This window comes from Ctenopharyngodon idella, chromosome 16 (assembly GCF_019924925.1).
Source record: "Ctenopharyngodon idella isolate HZGC_01 chromosome 16, HZGC01, whole genome shotgun sequence".
In the NCBI taxonomy this organism is placed as follows: Eukaryota; Metazoa; Chordata; class Actinopteri; order Cypriniformes; family Xenocyprididae; genus Ctenopharyngodon; species Ctenopharyngodon idella.
The window spans coordinates 30,981,661-31,006,380 of record NC_067235.1 but is presented as its reverse complement, the minus strand read 5'-3'; the positions used below and the strand labels follow the sequence as shown (position 1 = coordinate 31,006,380).

At 36.2% G+C, this 24,720-nt stretch overlaps 1 protein-coding gene across 1 annotated transcript; it reads left to right on the top strand.

Annotated features, from left to right (window-relative positions):
* The first annotated feature begins 342 nt into the window (after positions 1-342).
* Positions 343-24,223, top strand: xrcc1 (X-ray repair complementing defective repair in Chinese hamster cells 1). The gene is made up of 18 exons (XM_051865863.1): positions 343-509; positions 1,311-1,400; positions 1,716-1,808; positions 2,014-2,121; positions 3,405-3,563; positions 3,656-3,733; positions 3,823-3,946; positions 6,290-6,387; positions 7,908-8,064; positions 9,190-9,430; positions 9,533-9,649; positions 14,620-14,698; positions 14,947-15,040; positions 18,917-18,959; positions 20,108-20,247; positions 20,339-20,429; positions 20,588-20,663; positions 23,225-24,223. Exons 2-18 carry the CDS (start codon positions 1,350-1,352, stop codon positions 23,330-23,332), a joined length of 1,857 nt encoding a protein of 618 aa, XP_051721823.1. The 5' UTR covers positions 343-509; positions 1,311-1,349; the 3' UTR covers positions 23,333-24,223.
* Positions 24,224-24,720: the final 497 nt, after the last annotated feature.

Sequence of the window (24,720 nt, the reverse complement as noted above, 5' to 3'; positions counted from 1 at the left end):
CACTTCAGGTGTGCATTATTTTCTAAGAATTCAACGGTCCGGAGTCAATTCCTTACTTATTGTTTCAGTTTCTAAGATTGTGCTCATAGCAGAGAGAAGGGAAAAGACCATGGGACAGAGAGACCAATGACCAAAAATATTTCACTCTCAAATTTGCGAAAAGTAAAAGAGTAAGAGTAAACGAATGAATAAAACGAGTAAATTAATGAATAAAATATTCCTTTATGTATGACAGCTCTCAGTTTGTAAATTAGTATAATTTAAATGTCGTTTTGTTTAAGACTTTTGACAACTTCCATTTTTTTCCTGAATGTTTTGCAATTAAAACGGACCTTTATTTTACTAGCTACGAGTTCCTGTGAAGCGTCGCTCTGCCTCTGATACGACGGTAGGCGGAAGTGACGTCACGTGTTGTGAATTGAGAGGGAGTTTGTATGCGTGTTCCTGAAACAGTCTCCACACAAACTACAATAAGCCACTTAACTGAGGTCTGCGGACTTTGGATTTCGGTACAGTGTTCTTAATTTAATTCAATCGAGTGTCTGAATGTTTTCAGCCCTGCTTCTGTCTATTTAATGCCCGCTGTAATGCAACTCTATTGTTTGCTAACAGAGCACTGTGAAATGAAGCATGCTAGTTAACATAACTAGTCGCTTTAATGGTCGAATACTAAAGTTACCACCAGAGCTAACTTACACCAGAGACGTGGTAAACAATACGAGCTGATAATGTAGTCAGTGTCGTATTATTATGAATGACAGCTAGTCTAACAGATACGCAATGTAAACAAAACATATATATTGACTGTTTTCAAGTCTGTCTCTTTGAGATAAAGATTGAGTTGATGTCTTAAATAATTTTGTATTTTTATGAGGCCATCATGCATTTGTCAAATATTTGAGTAGAATATGATGAAATATATCGTAGGTTAGATAACAGTAAAAATGAGGCGACTTTTGTGGCATTATTATTCTGTGCATTAGTTAATATCTGACCCTAGTAATCACAATATTTATATATTACTCTTGTGTAGATTAAAAGACATTTGATGTCTGATTTGTGATCGAATGATTCTTTTGAGTCGATTCACAGATCGAGTGCTTCATTAGCGAATCAGTCTGAACGATAATATATATATATATAGCAATCACAAACAGCTGGAGAAAGGTGGAAAAAGTCACGACAATTCATTGCTCAGAATTTATTATAGATCATAGTGTTATGCAGGTCTGCTGCATCTTTACACTTTCTATTACGTTTATAATTTTCACTATTAATGAATATTAAATGAAAATAATTTTGTTGTACAGTGTTTTCAGGTTTTATGAGACCAGAGACGAGTGTTGAACATGCCTGAAATCAAACTTAAGCATATTGTGTCTTGCAGCAGTGAGGACAATGTAAGTAGCCTTTTATATTTAATCACAATAATATGATTTAGTGGCTTTCCAAAAAAAAAAAAAATCAAGGCCACCTTACAACCAACGTACAATAACCTAGAATCAAGAGAAGATTCTGTATGTGAGGACAGAGAAATCTATTGAAACAGACATTTTGAAATGATGAATCAAACTCTAACTCTGTTTTTAATGGTTTAAATGAGAGACATCTGTCTGAACACTCGCACAAGATGAGGAGGAATTGAAACTAGCCTAATAACATGACCAAATAAAAGTATTGTTTATTTATGAGACTTGTTGAATCCTTCTGCACAGACTCACAAGGCAGACAACCTCTTGAGCTCCGACACGTACAGGAAATGGAAAGCTGCAAGACCTGGAGAGAAGCAAGTTTCAGTTATTCTTCAAGTATGACTTTTATTTCTGTTTATTAATATTTCATTATTTAAAAATAATGTTTGTTTATTTATTTATTGATTTATTTATTTATTAAATAAATGAATGAAAATCTTTTTTATTTCCAAGATAATAACTGAACAACACTTGCACTTATTTTAATAACTTTATTAATGATTCCTTTAAATTATATTTTTTGTCTCTGTTGTTTCTCCAGTTGGAAAAGGAAGAGCAAATTCACAGCATAGACATTGGAAATGAAGGCTCTGCTTTCATTGAGGTCCTTGTTGGACACTCCACATCAGTCAAAGATCAAGACTTTGAGGTGTGTATTAAAGTTACAAGCTTTAGCAGCATCAAAAAGTTTAAATTGCATTATCTTAGAATACATTAGTTTGTTATTAATAGCCAATTTAGTTTGGATGATACACATTATTTCAAAACAGCTTTACAGAAAATGATGTTAATGTTTATAATATCTTAATATCGTCATGCCTTATAGCTTCATTTAGCAGATGAGAGCTGGATGATAATATAGTTACATTTTGTGATGAAATTAAAAAAAAATCTTTTCAATAAGTCTTTCAATAATACATTTTTCCATCTTAATTACGAACACCTAACGCTCCACCATAGTAGATCAACTAATGAGCACAATATGTATGATTCATATTTATTTATTTTTTTGTGACACCCATGCCTACTTATTATTTTTTGCTCTTATAATTACCAACACATTCAACATAATAGCTGCATAGACAATACATCTCTTATACACCCATGTAAATAACATCTTATAGTGGTCAATATTATTTTAGTATCATTGAGATACTATCATATTTTTTTATTATTAATAATTTTAATTCATTTTTATGTTTTCTGGGGGGATTTTAGGTTGTGTTAAAAAAACAGTGCAAATGCTTGCACTCTGCCCTTGACTATACATTTAAAATGTTTTTAATATTTAATATTAAATGCAAAATTAAATCTGACTAGATTCATTTTGGGTGAATTATACACAATACATATTGTTGCATTTTTGTTTTGCGATATAATGTAACACAATATATTGTTACACCCCTAAAATATACCATTTACATTACATTAATTCATATAGCACACACTTTATCCAAATATTTCCTTGACAATTAGTTCCTTGACAAGTTTTTTAATGTATTATTTTATTTCAGTTAAAGAGGACCTATTATGCCCCTTTTCACAAGATGTAATATAAGTCTCTGGTGTCCCCAGAATGTGTCTGTGAAGTTTCAACTCAAAATACCCCACATATCATTAACTTGTCAAATTTGCCCCATTTGGGTGTGAGCAAAAACAAGCCTTTTTTGTGTGTGTCCCTTTAAATGTAAATGAGCTGCTGTTCCCAGCCCCCTTTCCAGAAGAGGGCAGAGTAAAAAAAATGTAATGGTTTAGTTACCTATAATAGTAAACTGCATTTTTGTATATCTGTTTATTCTTTCCATTCTGTATCTTGTATCTATGTTGTTTCTTGTTTGTTTGGGCACACTTGAGGTATAAAACTGATTCTGAATAATGTGTCATTTTCAAAGCTTGTTGGTGTTAATGTGTCTTTCTTGTGCCCCGTTGTAGGTTCTGTTGGTCACGTCGTCCTTCATGTCACCCACAGAGAGCCGTAACGGCACAAACACAAACCGAGTGCGCTTCTTCGGACCTACCCAGCTGGTGAAGGGCACGGCGCAGGAGAAGTGGGACCGCGTGAAGATTGTGTGCAGTCAGCCTTACAGCAAGGTGAACACTGTCATTATTTTCTCTCACGTCAATTCAATCCCGACACGACAGTAAGAGTGAATTGCGAGCCTTTATTATCTGTTTGTGTGCAGTCAATAGCGTATGGAATCACCTTTATAAAGCTGCATTCTCCTCCAGACGATAATGATGCTCCCATCACGACTCCACCGGTGAGTGCTGTTCCTCCACAGCTCGTGTTCAGTGTTCCTGCTGTTTGACCGCGTGAGCTCTTGAGATCTGTTGTCTCTCTTCCTAACAGAAACTAACTAAACTGGGTCAGTTCCGTGTTAAAGATGAATCCCCTTCTTCTGGCTCAAATATCCAGCCGGGAAGTCTGTTCTTTAGCAGAGAGAGCACTGCTAAATCCAGCGCAGGACTGAAAGGTATTGCATATTACGGTATTAATGTAAACTGTTTATAATAAATCCCATAGGCTGCATAAATTAATTCTGCTAAATGAATAATTGTAATAGAAATGTAAATTACAAATGCCTTTGCTTGCATTAGGCCTGTCACGATCATGACAGATATAATATACAGTATCTCACAGAAGTGAGTACACCCCTCACATTTTTGTAAATATTTTATTGTATCTTTTCATGTGACAACACTGCAGAAATGACACTTTGCTACAATGTAAAGTAGTGAGTGTACAGCTTGTATAACAGTGTAAATTTGCTGTCCCCTCAAAATAACTCAACACACAGCCATTAATGTCTAAACCGCTGGCCACAAAAGTGACTACACCCCTAAGTGAAAATGTCCAAATTGGGCCCAAAGTGTCAATATTTTGTGTGGCCACCATTATTTTCCAGCACTGCCTTAACCCTCTTGGGCATGGAGTTCACCAGAGCTTCACAGGTTGCCACTGGAGTCCTCTTCCACTCCTCCATGACGACATCACGGAGCTGGTGGATGTTAGAGACCTTGCGCCTCCACCTTCCGTTTGAGGATGCCCCACAGGTTTAGGTCTGGAGACATTCTTTAGCAAGGCAGTGGTCGTCTTGGAGGTGTGTTTGGGGTCGTTATCATGTTGGAATACTGCCCTGCGGCCCAGTCTCTGAAGGGAGGGGATCATGCTCTGCTTCAGTATGTCACAGTACATGTTGGCATTCATGGTTCCCTCAATGAACTGTAGCTCCCCAGTGCCGGCAGCACTCATGCAGCCCCAGACCATGACACTCCCACCACCATGCTTGACTGTAGACAAGACACACTTGTCTTTGTACTCCTCACCTGGTTGCCGCCACACACACTTGACACCATCTGAACCAAATAAGTTTATCTTGGTCTCATCAGACCACAGGACATGGTTCCAGTAATCCATATGCTTAGTCTGCTTGTCTTCAGCAAACTGTTTGCGGGCTTTCTTGTGCATCATCTTTAGAAGAAACTTCCTTCTGGGACGACAGCCATGCAGACCAATTTGATGCAGTGTGCGGCATATGGTCTGAGCACTGACAGGCTGACCCCTCACCCCTTCAACCTCTGCAGCAATGCTAGCAGCACTCATACGTCTACTTCCCAAACACAACCTCTGGATATGACGCTGAGCACATGCACTCAACTTCTTTGGTCGACCATGGCGAGGCCGGTTCTGAGTGGAACCTGTCCTGTTAAACTGCTGTATGGTCTTGGCCACCGTGCTGCAGCTCAGTTTCAGGGTGTTGGCAATCTTCTTATAGCCTACACCATCTTTATGTAGAGCAACAATTCTTTTTTTCAGATCCTCAGAGGGTTCTTTGCCGTGAGGTGCCATGTTGAACTTCCAGTGACCAGTATGAAAGAGTGAGCAATAACACCAAATTTAACACACCTGCTCCCCATTCACACCTGAGACCTTGTAACACTAACGAGTCACATGACACCGGGGAGAGAAAATGGCTAATCGGGCCCAATTTGGACATTTTCACTTAGGGGTGTAGTCACTTTTGTGGCCAGCGGTTTAGACATTAATGGCTGTGTGTTGAGTTATTTTGAGGGGACAGCAAATTTACAGTTATACAAGCTGTACACTCACTACTTTACATTGTAGCAAAGTGTCATTTCTTCAGTGTTGTCACATGAAAAGATATAATAAAATATTTACAAAAATGTGAGGGGTGTACTCACTTCTGTGAGATACTGTAATATAATATAATGCAGTCTGATACATAGACGATAGGAGACACAATATTGCGCATTTTATGGCATTTCTTTAAATACTCAAATTTCCCTTATTTAGATGGCAAAAAGTGATTTCAAATAAAACTGAAACTGCACAATTATTGCAGTTATTTCAAATAATTGCGATTTGATCAAATAACCACGATCAGACGAATAATCAATAATCACGACAGGCCTAGCTGGCATTTTTTAGGGGTGTAACAATATCTCTAGTCACAATATATCTCAAAACAAAAATGCAACAGCATGTATAGTTCACCCAAAATAAAAGTTTAGACAGATTTAATTTAGCAATTGAATATGGTAATGGTGCATAAAATATGATAAACCTAGACATCAAATCATACATTTGGGTTTCCATGTTTATTCATTTTTAATTAAATTAAAAATAAAATACATGAATTAATAATATGTATGTGGAGAGGGGGAATTATATTGTATTAAATGTTACTGTTCCTGTAAAGTAAATCCATTCTGTTTTTCTTCCAAGCCAGATTTTATCCAGAAGTACAAAGAAGTAAATGTTGTAATAATCATTATTACCTGTTTGTTTGTATCAGTGTCTCCTCAGAATGACAGGTTGAGTTACGCCGCTGCTGCTTTGAAGTCCGACGGTTCGTCCACACATTCGTCTTCCAGCAGCACCAGCACACAACAGGTACCGACCCGTTTGCGCCTTCCTCTCCAGAACATGTAGATCAGTACTAAAGTTGGAGCGAGTTTTCAGTTCTTTTTTTTCCTATTTAGTTGTGCGACTACCGTTCAGGGGCTGTAAGATTTTTCTTTTTGAAAGAATACTTTTATTCAGCAAAAACTCATTAAATTAATCAAAACTGACAGTAAAGACTTTTATAATGTAAAAAAAAACAAAAAACATTCAGTGCTGTTCTTTTGAATCTTCTATTCATCAAAGCATCATGAAAAAAATTTATCAAAGTTTTGACAAAAATATGAAGCGGCACAACTGTTTTCAACATTGATAATGATAAATGTTTCTTGAGCAGCAAATCAGGATATTAGAATGATTTCTGAAGGATCATGTGACACTGAAGACTGAAGTAATGATGCTGAAAATTCAGCTTTGATCACAGGAATAAGTTAGATTTTAAAATATATTCAAATAGAAACCAGTTATTTTAAATTGTAATTATATTTCAGATATTACTGTTTTTACTGTATTTTTGATCAAGTAAATTGCTGAGCAGAAGAGACTTCTTTCAAATCTCACCAACCCTAAACCTTTGAACACCCCAGTGTTTCTCTCTTCAGGAGTGGAGCTGTATAATAACAAGCCCCATATAACTGTATTCCTGTCCTCTAACTAATGAGTATCCCATTTTACTTCCTTATTAAATTAGCTGCAGTGCTTTGGTCACCATAAATCATCTCTCCGATGCGAACACAGTTGCTGATGCTATTGTTTTTATGCTGAAGTGGCAGATATTTTGTAGTCACCTGCAATGGATTATTGATAGCATTCCAGAATTATATCCTTATAATAACTTGAACTGGAAAAACTGTGAATCTCAGCACAGCAGGATCGGAGATGAAGATGCTGCACCTGCTGTAGGACATCAGCGGCTACCCATTGAAAATATTAAAGTCACCATGAAATCAAAACTAACTATTCTAGTTTTTATGGAATATTACTGTATTTCTTATAAATAATTTATCCATGCACATCATTATTTTTTTTAATTCATGTGCCTCATAATCTTTAATCAAAATAACTTCACCTCCCTCTTTCAGAGACATCTCTTCCTTCCTCTGATGATGTATTTACTGGTGTGAGGGTGGGGCAACCTGTCACTCATATGAGATCCACCAATAGCAAACCACAACCATCCAATCAGTTCCCCATGAACAAAATTAAGTCCCCTGCTACATTTTTTTTCTCATTCAAGAATCTGTTTCACTTGGATATACGTCACGATAGGGAAGAAAAGACTATCGCAACTTCCATTTCATGCCGACTTTGTTTAGAAAAAAACTCTGAACATTAAAGAAACGGTTCTTTTAAAAATAAAAATGTTATTTTTTCCCTCATGTCGCTTCAAACCTGTATGACTGATGGATGAGAGGATGGTGATTGTACTTGTCAAGCTCTAGAGTACCATAAAAGAAAGTCTGTTCTTTGAGAATTGCTGCTTGATGTGTTTCCTGTTGTGTTTCTTATAGGCTCCTGTGAAGAGGAAGTTTGAGTTTAGTAAAGAGCGTCTGGAAGCCGCAGGTCCACCACCCAAAAAGCCCAGTTCATCTGCCTCTGCTGAATCAAACTCTGCCACCCCAAAATCTAAAACAAAAACCAGTGCAACTGCAAGTCCCATCTCCACCGGTAAATAAAAAGATTATTTCATATTCATTGAACACATGAAGTCAATAGTTGAAAGCTGAATGTTTTTCAAGGTTTCTGCTCTTTTAAACCAATGAATCTCCATGACTTTTCCAGTCGTTCCTGATTTACTGGATTTTTTTTACTCACCATTTTTACCTGAAATTATTAATATTTTAGAGCTTGGCATAACTAAAAAAATTATATTCATTATAAAAATGCGATATTTTATTTATTTCCATGACTTTTCCAGGACTAAAAATCACACTCTTAAAATGAGGCTTCCTCATATTATCCAGGTTTTCCAAGACTGAGAGAATCCTGGTTATTCAAAGACAAAAAAACTGTTTTAGAGTAGGTGAATTAAAATAAGAAAAATATATATATATATATATTACACCACCCTGCATCATATTTGCTGAATTAAATCCAATACTAATTAAGCTAAAAAATAGCACGCCACACTTTCTCACAAAACATAGTGCATTTCTTAGCATTTTTGCTTTCAACAACCATTTGTGAGGTGAAGAAGTCTTGTATTATCTCCTAATCACCAGAAAAATTGCCATAAAGACATGATTCCTCTAACTATTTCACATTCATGACTTTTTATTTCAAGGTTTTTTGCAAAAGCTAATTTTTTTTTCTTTCCCCAAGATGCAGGGCTGTGTACAATAAGGTTCCATTAGTTAACTTTAGTTAATGTATTAACTAACAATGAGCAATGCATCTGTTAGTATTTATTAATCTAAACTTTAGTTAAACAAATACAACTGTTCATTGTTAGTTCATGTCAGCATGTCAAGTCCATTAAATAATATTAACAGATACAACTTTTGACTTTAATAATCTATTAGTAAATATTGAAATTAACATAAATGCGTTTTAATGTATGCTTTAGAAGTATTTTTCATTGTTCATGTTTACTAATGAAGTTAACTCATGTTAACAAAAATAACCTTATTGTAAAGTGTTAGCAATATATAAAATAGATTTGTTTTTTGTCGTTTTAGTAGTTTATTTAAATTTTAAATTTCTTTTATCTACTTCTCAATAATTTTAATTAATCTTGCGGCCTCCTTTTTGAGAACCACTGCACAAACTGAATTCTTGATGGTGAATTTGTAGCTTCTCCAGCCCAGAAGACATCAGACAAGAGAGAGAGTCCTAAATCCAAGCCAGAGCCCAAACCAAAACCCAAACCTAAGCCCAAGTCTGCAGAACCGGTTGCTTTCAACCGCATCATGGAGGGAGTCGTGTTTGTCCTGAGTGGCTTCCAGAACCCCTTCCGCGCAGAGCTGCGAGACAAAGCCCTGGCCATGGGAGCCAGATACAGACCCGACTGGACTCCAGACTCCACACACCTCATGTAAGGAGCTCGTCCATCAAAAAAAGCGTTCAGAGCCTCATGATGTGTGTCAGCATTCAGAGACACCTCGTGTTTGTTGAGCTTTTTGTCTCTCTCCTGCAGCTGTGCGTTTGCCAACACTCCTAAGTACAGTCAGGTGAAAGCGGCCGGAGGCATTATCGTCAGGAAGGAGTGGGTGATGGACTGTCACAAGACAAAGCAGAAGATTTCCTGCAAACGGTGAGACGAACTGCAGCATTGAGTCAGAGAGCTTTTGTTTTTGTTTGTCATTATTAGTAGCTGTCAACAGATGTGGGTGTTCGGATCATGGAAAATTTGCTATAGTGAATATTAATTTTTCTAATTTTGTTTAATTGGGTCGTTATTGCTTGTGATAACATAATTCAGACCAGTGTTGTTATTGTTAACTAAAACTATTAAAAATTTATATATTTTTTATTTTATTATGAAATAAGCTGAGATATAATAAAATATAAATATTAAATTAAAATATAAAAACTAAAATTATAAATGTTGTCTTGGCATTAAACTGAGTAACAAAATAAGTTAAAGTACTGAAATCACTAAAACTGAAATAAAAATAAATTAAAGCTAAATAGAAATATTTAAAACAGTGACAAATGCACAAAGTAAAATTAAATTAAAATGAGAACTGAAAATATAAATATAAATTCCAATTCAAAATTTGAGTATTAAAAAAGTATTTATTAATTAAATATCCATAAATACCATACTAGTATATAAATAATATTAAAATAACACAGATTCAGACATTTCTACATGCTGTTATGATTATTGACATGAGGTGGATTGAATGTTCAGTGTAAGACCAGTTTTTCTGACACTGTACAATTGTGCGCAAAAGTATAAAAAAATCATATTATGACTGTATTGTGCAAGAACCTCCAAAATGAACCATAGGGAATTAGACGACAGTACTGCACCGTTCGATCTGGCCTTGCATTATTATCAGAATGAAATTGAGCTTGTGTGAGACTTGCTAGTCGAGTCACACAGATACTGATACAGCACAAGCTCTGATGCTGTGGTGCTCGTGACTTTATAGACCCATCTGATTGTGCAGTCCGTTCAAAGCGTGCGGCGATGTGAAGCGCAGAGTGTCCTGAATAATGAATGACTGAGTAACTGAAGTTACTTTCTTAGCAAAGGACACTCGAGGTCCAGTGTCCATGTTTTTTCAGATTTGACATTTCTTCTGCTGTTTCTGCAGGTGGGTTTGTGTTGAAAAAGCTAAGGATGACTAACTAAACAGCCATGACTGTGTTCAGGCAATTTAAAGGGTTAGTTCACCCAAAAATGAAATTTCTGTCATAATTACTCAACCTCATGTCATTCCAAACCCTTACGGGTCTTATGGGTGTGGAACGACATGAGGGTGAGTACTTAATGACAGAAATTTCATTTTTGGGTGAACTAACCCTTTAATAAATTAACGGCTTTATTCATTGGCTAGTCTGTGCAATAGTACTGGGCCCTATTGAATATTCACAATTATTTTGGTCGTAATGTAAAATTATGCAACATTATCAATCATTTATTTAATGCAGTTTTTGTTTTCAAAGATAGATGGAGATATATGCAAAATCTTACTGGTATTGTTGGTAAATATTGCCGTTTGTTATTGTTATACTGGTGCATGTACAATTCAGTGAAAAACAATTATTTGTACCAGGTTTTTACTGTATTTTATTTCTTACGTTTTAATATTTTGAATCTAGTACTCTTTAACTTAGAGGGTTAGTTCGCCCAAAAATGAAAATAATTAATTACTCACCCTCATGCCGTTCCACACCCGTAAGACCTTCGTTCCTTTTTGATGAAATCCGATGGCTCATTGAGGCCTGCATAGCCAGCAGTGACATTTCCTCTCTCAAGATCCATTAATGTACTAAAGACATATTTAAATCAGTTCATGTGAGTACAGTGGTTCAATATTAATATTATAAAGTGACGAGAATATGTTTGGCGTGCCAAAAAAACAAAATAATGACTTATATAGTGATGGCCGATTTCAAAACACTGCTTCATGAAGCTTCGGAGCGTTATGAATCTTTTGTGTCGAATCATGATTTAGATCGTGTGTCAAACCACCAAACTGCTGAAATCACATGACTTTGGCGCTCCGAACCGCTGATTCGACACAAAAGATTCATAACGCTCTGAAGCTTCACCAAAAATATTCTATTCAGGCCTCACTGAGCCATCGGATTTCATCAAAAATATCTTAATTTGTGTTCTGAAGATGAACGAAGGTCTTACGGGTGTGGAACGGCATGAGGGTGAGTAATAAATGATATTATTTTCATTTTTGGGTGAACTAACCCTTTAAAGTACTAAAATTACTAAAACTTAAACATCAAATAAGTTGTAATAATATACATGTATACAAACTCTCTCTCTCTCTCTCTCTATATATATATATATTTATATATATATATATATATATATAATATGATTATTGTCAAACAGCTGGAATATATTGAGATGTTGTTTTAGCTATTTTGCATATTGCCCAGCCCTAGTGATTATCATAAATTCTGCTTGATAAAAGGCTAGTGTTAAGTCCAGCGCTGAGTGTGCTTTGTGTGTGTTTATCCGTTTAGCAGTTGTCTCGTCTGTTATCGTGGATTGGTTTAGCTGAGGCAGCTGTGTTCTTCTGCGCCTGGCTCTCCATTGTGCCTGCTTTGAGTGCCCACCTCAGATTATGTATTCCGTATTTAAAAGCTGCATCTGCCATGGGTAATTAAAGCAGCCACTTCCTTTGAAGATGAGGAGTGTGTATCTGTCCATGCACATGTATCTCATGCTGTCGAACACAGATCAGCTTGTGTGTCCTTGCAGAACAACTGTACATGTTTTTTTTTCCCAGTATCGATAAAGGAGGAATGGGAAGCACAGGAAGAAGCGTGCTCACAGATGCTTATTCCCAAACCTGAGATAAAAATACTTCCACTTGAGTGCAGATGCTAATTGTTCATGTTTTTAATGTACAGTTTAAAGGAATATTTCACCTAAAACTTAAAATTTGGTTGAATTTTTTTTCATTTTATCAAATTACTGTATCCTTTTCCGTGAAACATGATGTGACATAACAATAGTCCATATGACTCATATATGCTATAATAATTTTATTATGCTTTTTTTTTTTTTTTTGGAGATTGACAGACCAGTTTCCATTATCTTTTGATTGGAAAAGAGCACTCTGGACATTCTGCTAACTAGCTAACTAGGGATGTAACGATTCACCCAACTCACGATTCGATACAATTCATGAAACTGGTTTCACGGTTTGATTTTCTCACGATTTTTTTTTAACAAAATGAGATTTAAATGAGGAAGGGTCTTTTTGTTATTTCTCAGACAAAATGCTGCATATTTCTTTGTGAAATTGAAATATCTTTATAGCAAAACTAAATTGAAATCCTAAATCAAATAAATAAATAATACTAATAAAAGAAATCTCTTCATATGAGTACATGAACAAGATGTTTATTTGCTCTATTACAGGCTGAACTATCTGTAGCCATTTAAAATGAGTGGCAACCACTGCATTTTAATCACAATCCCAACAAAGATGCTACATACAGTTTTTAATTTAAATTAGACTGTATAATTTTTAACATTGAAGCAAAAACACAATGTTCAGACTTTAGCTTTGTGAAATTATGCTACATAAAACTTAATAACAGCAGACGGGCTGCATGAGAATGCAAATTCACTGTCTTGACAGCAGGTGGCGCTTATGGAACAGTGGCAACACAGCGCTTCAATGGTTACCGCTATAAACAAAGCAGCGCTGTGCACTAAAACTAGTTTAAAATGCATTGTACGGAAGTAAGATGAAAATACATCTAATACTTTTCTGAATGCATTCAGTTCCTCTCAGCTATACATTCATATAAACCCCCGCCCCCAAATGTATTGCGATTCATTTATCATCTCAACCGACTTGAATCGTCACATATTTTAACTGATTTTCAACCGGTTCTGGATGCATCGTTACATCCCTACTGCTAACAAATTGTCTGTTTACACTGAGTGCAAATAGCTCACCTTGTTGGCAGAGGCTATTTACACTAACTCCAATGTCTGGTTGGGCAAGACAAAAGTAAAAAAAAACGCCTGTGACCTGTCTGCAGCAGTGGTGTAGGGAGTAATGTGTGCACACCAACAGCAAAGCGAATATTCGCATTGCGTTACTCACTCTAGATTACTCGCTGGATTACTTGTTTTTCATGTCACTTGCGCAAATAAAAACATTGTGCGATGAGGAGTGTCTTCACGTGCATCATCAACAACAACAATTCTTTCTGCCATTTTTTTTTTCCATCATCAACCATGTAAAACTCATAGCTAGAATCAAGTAACAGGTGCATATTTTCATCACTTACCAGGTAGTCCAACTTCCTTGCTTACTTTTCTCCAAGCTATCTCCTTTTTTGTCCTGTCTCTGTATGAATGAGAAGTTGTTATAAATTTCGGGGTGCCCGCAGATGGCTACAGTAATGCTCTCCTCCATTTTCTGATACAACTGGACATGTCAATAAGCTCTTTGGTGATTGGCTTGTGCAATAACTCATGCGAATTTCCCGCTTGAGTTGAAATTTTTCAACTTGCGCGGAAGACGTGAGGTGAATATTGCGTGTTTGCGGCAATCGAGTCGCCCAATTCCTGTCAATCGCCTCGCCCGGCATGAATTCACGTCTATTCGCGTCTTTGCATTGATTTTGTATGTATTGTACTTGTACATTTATTTTCAATAAATATGAAGAAAAATATGTGAAAGTGGAATTAAAGCTGTTATTTGATAATAAAATGTTTATAGGGTAGGGTTAGGGGTAGGTGTAGGAAGTGCTTTATTGTCCCAATAAGGCGGCATTTATTTAATAAATAATAAATTTCACTCAATATGTTATTTCATAATGTTTTATAATGTACTAAAATACTGAGGTGCACATGTGCAAAATGTAAATGTACAGAATAAATAAATAAAAATACCAGGTCTGATTTGCTCTTGCATCCCTCTTTTAGTGATGTGATTGTTTCCCTAAATATATTCATCAATGCCTTCAAACTTAATTCAGCTTCTGTAATTGATGTTTGGACATCATACATTCTCATCCAGTTCCAGCAATACTCAGTCTGCTGTTTCTCATTGTGTTTTTCAGGTATCTCATGGATGGAGCCGAGTCCAGTTCGGAGAGTGAAGCAGAACAGGATGAGAGTGAGGAGGAAATGCAGAAAACGGTAATTGCTTTGTCTGTTTTAGGAATCATGTCTTAAGAAACATGAAAAACCCCCTTAATGCGGTCTACCCATTATGGTTTTCATGTGTGAATAAAAAGGCGACATAACCTTGGTGCAGCGTGCTGTTGCCATAGAGACATCCTCCTCAGATTTGTTGACTTCCCGACATGCATCATCGACTCGCAAGCAGGAAACACATAAGTGACATTAATCCGAAACCAAGCATCGTTTTTCTCATGCTTCCCTAGAAAACACCAGAAAAGAGGCATGTGACCCCAAAAAAGCAGCCGATTAAGGAAGAAGAGGAGGATTATGGTGGTTCAACAGATGCGGAAGGCCCAGGTAAAGACAGAATAAAATAGAGATAAAATGAAATCAAAAATGACAAATGCAGGGTCTTTTTTTTTTGTCCCGTGCTTACTTATTTCTTATTGAAAACATGAAGTCTACTGCATTCTAGTCAGATGAGAGGGGAGAGAGTTTTTGATTGGACAAAAATATGTGTAGTGCAGCATAAGCCACAACACATTGAATATCTTGTTACACTCAGAAGTGCGTCAGGGTCTGAAAGTAAGATGGGTTGTGAATGGCATTTCTTGTTGACTTTAATGCTGATGGAATTTGTTTCTACAACTTGTTTTACAGGATCAGTTAGGTTAGACGTGCTGTAGTGTGTGTGTCTGCTTTGATGGAGATTTCTTTGTTCATGTTCATGTCTTGCAGCTCAAGAGATTTCATACAAACCAGTAGAACTCTTCTAAATGGGCAGTCAAAAATTAATTTTAAATGTACTAGAAAATGTTGCTAAAAATCATATTTCAGCTCATGATGAACATTTTTGTGAAGGTTTACACCAGACTAATTTTATTATTATTTATATGCTATTATAGTATTTATTAATCATTTGAATGCTTTTTTTACATTTTCAGTTTTCATTATAAGTTTTAGTAAATTACTTTTTGTCATTTTTACTATTTTATTAATATTTCTATTTAGCTTTAATTTATATTTATTTTAGTTGTAGTCTGATATTTACTCTCCCTCATGTCGTTCCAAACCGTAAGACTTTTGCTCATCTTTGGAATACAAATGAAGATATTTTTAATGAAATCTGTGAGATTTCTGTCCCTCCATTGACAGTCCATGCAATGACCACTTCGATGCTTCAAGAAGTTCATAAAGAGATCATAAAACTAACCCATATGAATTGTGTAGTTTAGTCCAGATTTTCTGAAGAGATACCCGGCCACAAATCCGGCCCACCAATCATCTTCATCCGGCCCGAGGGCATCCCAACCTCCCTCCTCCTCTTTTCCTGACAGTGCGGCTAAATTTGGTTGGATACGTGGCCACAGTGGCGCCTGCAGCTGTACGGCTATATATGCACTGTTCGTACCATGCACGCTCCTCCGATTAACCTGAGAAACATTTTCCGTGCAAATATTTCAGCAGTTATTATGCGTGTCCCTTATTTCTGTCGACGGAACCAGCGAGCCCAATCATTCGTGAAATGAATCCTTCTTTTGTCTCGATTCTTTCTTTTCCGTGAATTGGCCAAACGCGCTTGCATAACGATCTGAAACGATTTGAATTTGTTCGGACCGCTCTGTCACTGAATCATCTGAAGTTATTTCTCGGTCAGTAACAACAAATAGCGCTGTTTTCAGGTTTTTCGCTAGTTTACTTTAAACTACGCAACACAGCCCAGTGGATTACGGAATGAAAGCTTAAAGGAGCTGCGTTTATTCCCGGTCACCATTATTAAACAGCATTGTGACATCCAGTGAGAAGCGTTTCAATTCGACACACACCTCTCGACACACACCACAAATCACTCGATGATTAAACTAGTTTTATATGAAACAGCCTCAACATTCCCAACAAGACTGATGAGGAAAAGAGGAGAAACGTGCCATGAATGAAGTTAGAAGACTTTTAAATCCCAAAATCACCACCCTTACAAACATTTTATCATGAATGAACTGTAATAATTTAGTAATTTACCACGGTTTCTGGAAATGTGGAATATTTATATTGAACACTATGTTAAAGCCATTTATATTGCAATATATTTATTAAGTGGGTAGGGGAATATATAATTAATTTCTTTGTGAAGGTGTGTATAGTTTTTACCTGTTTTAGGTGTTTTTTTTATAGGCCTATATAACATATCATAATATAATATCATTTGACAGTGTTAGTGAGTAGCCATGTATGGTTTTACCTGTGGTTACCAAGTCTCACTGAGAATATTTGCATTTAAGCCTAATAATTATAAATAAATAAATTATAAATAAATAATTCTTACCAATAAGAACCCCCCCCCGGCCCACCTCAACTTTTTGATTTGATAATCCAGCAATTGAATGAAACTACTTGAAGAGCCCTGCTTTACATGATGAACAGATTGAATTCAGGCTTTTATTCACATATAAACACTGATCAGCGAACATAAACAGAAGCTCAACCATAATTGCTTGATGCGTGAGAATAAACCTCATTGGTTCTTCCGGGAAAAAAATATCTACATTTGTGTTCCAAAGATGAACGAAAGTCTTACGGGTTTGGAACGACATGAGGAAGAGTAATTAATGACAGAATTGTCATTTTTGGATGACCTGACCCTATAACAACACTGGTTTACACACAAGTCAATAAAGCGGCACTATAGCAAAGCTGTTCTCCACTTTTGACATCAAAACCTAAACAGACATGCACAAGGCATTGAAAAAAAGCAGACATGACTTCAATAAAGTTGTTTACATGCAAAGCCAGGTCAGGGTAATGGGTGACAATGTAGTTGCTTCGATTTCACTTTGCTTAAATCGCTAAAGTCCTTTCACCCTGATAAATGAGTGGCCTTTCAACATCTACATGACCTACACTGTCGTCTTTTTAAGCAGAATCGGTGATTATGCAGGTAAACCTAGACAGTCATGTACGAGAGAAGGGGTTTGATTGTTCGTCCACAGCAATGATGTGTCACCGTTCTCCTCCATCAAAATCAATAATGGTAATTTTGAAAGATTTATTGATGCTGCCATCTACGTCACCTTCAGAAGCTCAGCTGCCTGAACACGGCAGAACAGGTAAGGCATGTCAACTACATGCATGCCTGGGGCTCATGCCCTCATCGAAAATCGTTAATATGTCAACCTTTTTGTCTTGGGGTCCCGTCACTTCGGGAGGGGGAGAGGCTGGTTTAATGAAGTGCGTGTAAAGCAGCACTCCAATCAATCAGAAAAAATAAAAAATGGAGGGCCAGAAGAGAGGGCAGTAGGATTGAAGAGGCTGGAAGTGCGTTACAGACACTTGCCCGGAGCATTCGCAGAGAGGAGACTTGGGCATGTTTCTCATTTCTATGTAAATTGAGGGGCCGCAAGAGCAGGCGTGAGCAAACCTCGCTCTCCTGAATGTGTTCATGCAACTTGAAACCATTGAGAAAGGAAAATGGTGAATCATTGTCCATGAACGCTGCTTCATGATCATCATTAGGGCTGAGCGGTTGGACGGCATACTGTGCAGTGGTAGAGATGTTTCAGCAGGTAGAGGTTTTGATCTAGCATTTATACCACAGGTGGATATATTAGCACAGTTGTGTTGCGAAAATACAGAGCTGCCCAAACAAGTCGGCGTGAGGAGATGCTTTTAGCCATAAAATAGTGCATTTTATAATATTTAAATCTCAAATGTTTCATGTGAATCTGTTTTTACACTGATATTCATGTTTTGCTTTGTCCTTCAATTTCTTAAAAAAAAAAGAGTGAAAATGGTAACACTTTACAATAATGTCCTATTAGTTAATGAGCTAACAATTAGCAATACATTTGTTACAGTGTTTATTTATCTTTGTTAAAAATACAACTGTTCATTGTTAGTTCATGTCCATTAAATAATATTAACAGATACAACTTTTGATTTTAATAATGTATGTATGCATAAATGTTGAAATTAACATTAACTAAGATGAATAAATGCTTAGAAGTATTTTTCATTGTTAGTTCATGTTAACTAATGTAGTTAACCAATTATGTTAACAAATAAAACCTTATTGTAAAGTGTTACGAAGAAAATAATCAAATGAGATGAAGCCCCTTTTATTTTCTGGACTGTCCAAAATAGGCTTACTGCATCATTATTAACAATAACATTTGACATAATGTCTACTACTACTGATTCATGTTTTTTGATGTTGTACGTCCCCTCATCCCCTCACAGATGATGACACGTCTGGCATGGATACTGAAGATGAGCTGAACAGGTAAGATATTTATTGCGTTACAAATACATTACCCAAATTTAGTCTAAAGGTTTTTAGAAAAAATTAATCTTTAAAATCTCATTTAGTTTTATTTTTGAGTAACTAAACCTGTCTCTCGCCATGAATATAGCCATAGATGCTGACATGGCTTTAAAAAGGAAAAAAGAAACAAACACGTTTCCATCATGTTTTAATCAAAGCTCATAATTGTCCTTGGACGTTCCCTGTTTGTGCTCCTTCTCCAATTGTCTTTAAATTGTCATTATTCAGGCTCTTGAATAATGTTGTCTAAATGCATCTGTGCTCCCCGGCGAGCTGAAGAAGAGTTATTGATCACAGCCAAAGAGCAAACCTGCATGATGGTTGTTTTCAGATTGCATTAGATGCATATATACAGTGCTGTCATTCTTTCAGTTTTACATACACGACATGTCAAAAGTTTGGGGTCAGTAAGATTTTTTTTAAAATGTTTTTGAAGGACGTCTCTTATGCTCACCAAGTCCGTATTTAATTTATAAAACATACAGCAAAAACTGTAATTTTGTGAAATTATTACAATTTAAAATAGCTGTTTTCTATCTGAATATGTTTTAAAATGTCATTTATTCCTGTGAGGCAAAGCTGAATTTTCATTACATCACATGATCCTTCAGAAATCCTTCTAACATGCTGATTTGCTGCTCAAGAAACATTTCTGATTATTATCAATGTTGAAAACAGTTGTGCTGCTTCATATTTTTGTGGAAACAGTGATACATTTACAGATGAATACAGATTAAACATACAGATTAATTTTTTGTGACATTATAAATCTTTACTGTCACTTTTGATCAATTGAATGCATCATTGCTGAATAAAAGTATTTCTTTTGCAAAAAAAAGTCATACTGACCATGCCTAAAGTTACCTAAAATATTTAATAAAAACAAATGCATGGGCCCACCCTGTGCATGCTTATTTATTTAATATTTTGACTAAATTAATGATGCATTATAATTGACAGCAGAATCTCTATTGGTTAAAACATTTCTACCGTTGTGCCGTATCATATCTGCCTCCTCTCAGCCCTACCAGACAAAAGACCTCACATTTACAACCTATGAATGTCATCTGACGTATAACACTCCTGTGTTTGTTCGGCTGTTTTAGGGTGGAGATGGAGAGCAGGAGGAAAAAAGCAGTGAAGGAAAGCGCAGGTGTGGTGAAAGATGAAGATCCGTACGGCGGCTCTACAGATGAGAACACGGATGCTGAGGAAGAGGAGGATAAACCCATCCCTGAACTGCCAGGTCTGACGCCTCCCAGTTCACCTTAATATGGAAGTCTTGAGTATCATCAAGAGCATCTCTTTATTGAATCATCTTTATTTTACTCCCTCAGACTTCCTAACAGGGAAGCGCTTCTATCTCTACGGCAAGTTCCCGGACAACCAAAAAAGGCAACTTCAGCGCTACATCATCGCCTTCAACGGGTATGAGACAGTCATGTATTCAGATAAGTGCAAGAGCGCGAAGCGCCTGTAATTGATTTGAAGCGGTTTAGATGCATGGCATTAGCGTCGGCAGCATTTCTGAGAGGCTGTAGGTGGAGCGTGACTGATGAAGTGATCTGATCTATTTGATTCCTCAGAGCTGTTGAAGACTATATGAGCGAGAAGGTCCAGTTTGTCATCACCAGTGAGGGATGGGATGAATCTTTTGAGGATGTGAGTCTTCCTTATTTTTTCTTGAAGCAGAACAACTTTTAGGTGGTGTCAAGTCACCTTTATTTCTATAGTTCTTTATACATGACATGGATGACATGAAGCGCTCCATATTTTTGATTGGGCCCCCCATTCACTACCATTATAAATCTTTGGAGAGCAAGGATATTTTTGAATATATTTCCGATTGTGTTCGTCTGAAAGAAGATAGTCATATACACCTAGGATGGCTTGAGGGTGAGTAAATCATGGGATAATTTTCATTTTTGGGTGAACTATCCCTTTAAAGTTTCAGACTGGTAACCCGAAGGTTGCAGATTTGAGTCTCAATACCAGCAGGAAATGACTGAGGTACCCTTGAGCAAGGCACCTAACCCCCAATCACTCCCCAGGCGCCACAGTAAAATGGCTGCACACTGCTCCGGGTGTGTGTCCACAGTTGCTCTGTGTGTGTGTTTACTACTCACTAGTACTCCTAATGTGTGTTCACTAATTGGATGGGTTAAATGCAGATGACAAATTCTGAGTATGGGTTACTATGGATGCACAATATATCGGCCACAATATCGGTATCGCCGATATATGTTAATTTTTAATGTTATCGTTATCAGGCCTGATAAGAACATTTTGCCGATATATATCTTCAGCTGAGACACTTTAGATGTGCACTGATCGCAGTGATGGTTTTGAATCGCTTGAAAAATGATTGAAATTAGTGTTGTTACGGTACCAAAATTCCAGTAGTCGGTACCAATACCATTAAAATGTTCCGGTTCTCGGTACCAATTTCGGTACCACAGGAAAATCTGTTGGAACTATTTTACGATTTTATTTAACTAGCCTATTTTAAAAACATATTAAATATGATGGTAATCATACATATAAATATTTGGAGCGTGTGTGTGTATATATACCTCAATTAAATAAATTATAAAAAAAATAAATAAACGCTCAAACATCCATTTTGAAACAGACGTGTGTGTTTATTTTAGCTATTCCTTCAGTGAAACGACACACTACAACCTGTAAAACTATGAAATAAATATCAGTAAATAATGGTAACCTAAATAATAAGCAAGTTAAATATTATTTTAAAAAACATTCGTTTTTTATTTCCACTCATAGATGCATCATATAGCCGCTCTGCGCTTTGAGAGGGATGAGGGACACGAGCAGGAAAGAGACCATTTCTCTTTAATAATATCTTCATGTTATCTGATGTTACAAGCAACTGACACTTGTTGAAAAGGTCTGAAGAGCGAGTTTTATCTTCAGACATTCAGGCTGTGTTTGATTTTGCCCTGCCAGAGAAAACGAAACTAAAAATCACCGGTGTGTGTGTGAAACCTGCTATACAAATACACTTGATGCACCTTATCGAGTCTAATAACAAGCACAAACTGTGTTAAATAGAAATTTACGTGCAAGCAAAAAGGTTTCTGTCCTACAGTGTTTTTTCTACTTTACCACAGTAAAGAATGCGAACGAAAGAAAGAAACGTTTATAATCCCTTGCGTGATTTGGGAAAATAAACAGAGATTCCATGTTCAATGGAATAACTAATGGAATATTGTTAAATTCTCTGCTAATCGGGTGACCAGATTCTTAAAACAGGATACAAAACCGACAAAGCTTAAATTTATGGACTCGTGTACCTCTCTCATTCGACATGAACCAAAATGTTTCCATGGCTGCGATGTCACATTTAATTGCTAACTTATTATTTATACTGTAGGCTAAACAAAGCTTTGTGCTTCACTCGTGTCATATTCACGTAAATACTGGCACAGCCCTATCAGTGGGTACTGAATATACCCGGATACTCGGTACTCCCGGTACTACAGAAATGCTGGTATTGTCACATTTTCTAAATTTCAGTACCGAGTACTTTTGACAACACTAATTGAAATCATTTCAAAAAGGAAAATACAGTTAAGTGCAAGTCTGTCATATAGGTTACATAAAATTATAATGAGAACATGCTTGGAACATGGCTTTTAATGGTGAGACTTTTGTTTTTGTAATCAGGCTCTCAAAAATTATATAAAATTGCACTTCGATTTATTGGCCAATATATCAGTTATCGGCTTTCAAATATAAATAATTACTGATTATCGGTATTGGACAAAATTTTCATATCGGTGCATCCCTATACTTGGCCATCAGTTGTTATTCAGCTTGAGTCATGTCAATGTTGATTCAGTTCAGTTCAATAACATACATAAAGTTGTCAAGAATGTGGTAATTTTCTATGGTGTAGGTACATTTTTATACATTTTCCAATATTTATAAAGGACTGGAAGCGTCCATTGCTTTTTTCTAAATTCATTGGTCTCTCTCTTTTTCATATCGTCATGCTTTAATAGACTACATTTAAAAGGCTTTGAGAAAGTCTTGAGCGACAGCACATGCAGATCTGTTTCTGTTCAACCCGAGTCATTCATGTGATGTGATGTTCTTGTAGTAATGAAAACTCTCTGCTCTCACAACCCTTTTGAACATCTCAAGTCAAGGTCCATTCTTCCTTTTCATCCTTTTTTACTGTCTGTTCTGTCTTTTTACAGGCCTTGATGGAAAATGGAAGTCTGAGCTTTGTGAAGCCTTCGTGGATTTTCGCCATCAATGACAGGCAGAAAATGTTGCCGTACCAGCCCTACACTGTAGTCCCTTAAGAGATTATTAAACGTCGTCTTGCTCTTTGAGAGGATATCCATCAATCCCAGCCTTGACCCTGAGCAGACCTTGCTCATCTTAGGGAAATAGTTCAACCCATAAATTGTTTACTCACCTTCATGTCGTTCCAAACCTCTGACTTTTCACTGTTGATCTTTTTTGTTTCGCAAAAAGCAGCTCAGACATTCTGTTAAACATCTTTTCTGTTCTACACAAGAAAGTCGTACGGGTTTGGAAGGACATATGAATGAGTAAATTATGAATTTTAATTTTTGGGGTTGAACATTAATAGGCTGTATCTGTCAGGTCTTTGTTCTGATGTTGAAAAAATGGACTAGATACCAACCTGCCAACCCAGAGATAAAAGACTCTGATCCATATTCATGATCTGTTTTACCAGCGATCCAAAAGCTGTTTATGAAGCTGTTAATTTTTAATTACTAAAGACTGAACCTGAATTCCCTTTTGAATCTGACTTATGCAGAACATACTCATTTAATATGTATGTTCACATATATGGTCAATTATTGATTAGATGATCCATATTCATTTTTGTTCAACATCTGTAGGTGTGGTCTTCAGAATTAATATTACAATAATATTGCTTATGTTTAGAGCTCTTTGATGAATATTCAAACAACCATATTTAAGAAAAAAGCACCTGAAATAAATATTGCTGTAAAAACACTGATTGGTTACATTTATTTTGGAGAACAGTTTATGATGTGAACTCTCATAGTTTTATTGTTTGTTTTTGTTTGTTTTTAAAACTTTTATTTTGGATTCCCTTTAATGTGTGTCTCAATTTCTATTTTGTTTTTTAATGTAATTAATATTTTGAAGTTCCTGTTTGAAGCAGTTGCAGAATAAAGTTGGAAAATAGTTGTTTATCTTGCTGACCACCACTGCCTTTTGTCTGTCTTGCTGTTTGGAAGAATTTTTTTCTAGTGTTTTATATGAGTGATTTCATATTTTTCTAGTTCTGCTCTGCTCTAAAGTATTTTACTAGTTAGATATTAATTTTTGTAAATAAGCCACTGTAAAACATCAGTTGAGGGTTTTATTGGAAACAATTGTGCACTAATGACTTAATTATTTGCGTCTAATAATTCAAAAGCTTGATATCACTCTTAAGAATAAAGGTTCTTTATTGGCATTGATGGTTCCATGAAGAACCTTTAACATTCATAGAACCTTTCCATTCTACAGAAGTTTCTTTATAGTGGAAAAGGGTTCTTTAAATTATTAAAATGTTCTTTTAAGAACTGTTTGCTGCTGATCTTAGCTGGTTTAAAACTATTGAAAAACTGAAAACCATCAACGTCCAAACTAGTTTGGTGTCTGTCCCAGAAAACCACCAATTAGGCTGTTTTACTTCAGCGGATCA

Excerpts from the sequence above, each read along its gene's own strand:
- xrcc1 (XM_051865863.1), top strand. The coding sequence starts at position 1,350 with ATGCCTGAAATCAAACTTAAGCATATTGTGTCTTGCAGCAGTGAGGAC. Across the intron at positions 3,947-6,289 it reads ATCCAGCGCAGGACTGAAAG|TGTCTCCTCAGAATGACAGG; the intron begins GTATTGCATATT and ends TGTTTGTATCAG. Across the intron at positions 14,699-14,946 it reads AGGAGGAAATGCAGAAAACG|AAAACACCAGAAAAGAGGCA; the intron begins GTAATTGCTTTG and ends ATGCTTCCCTAG.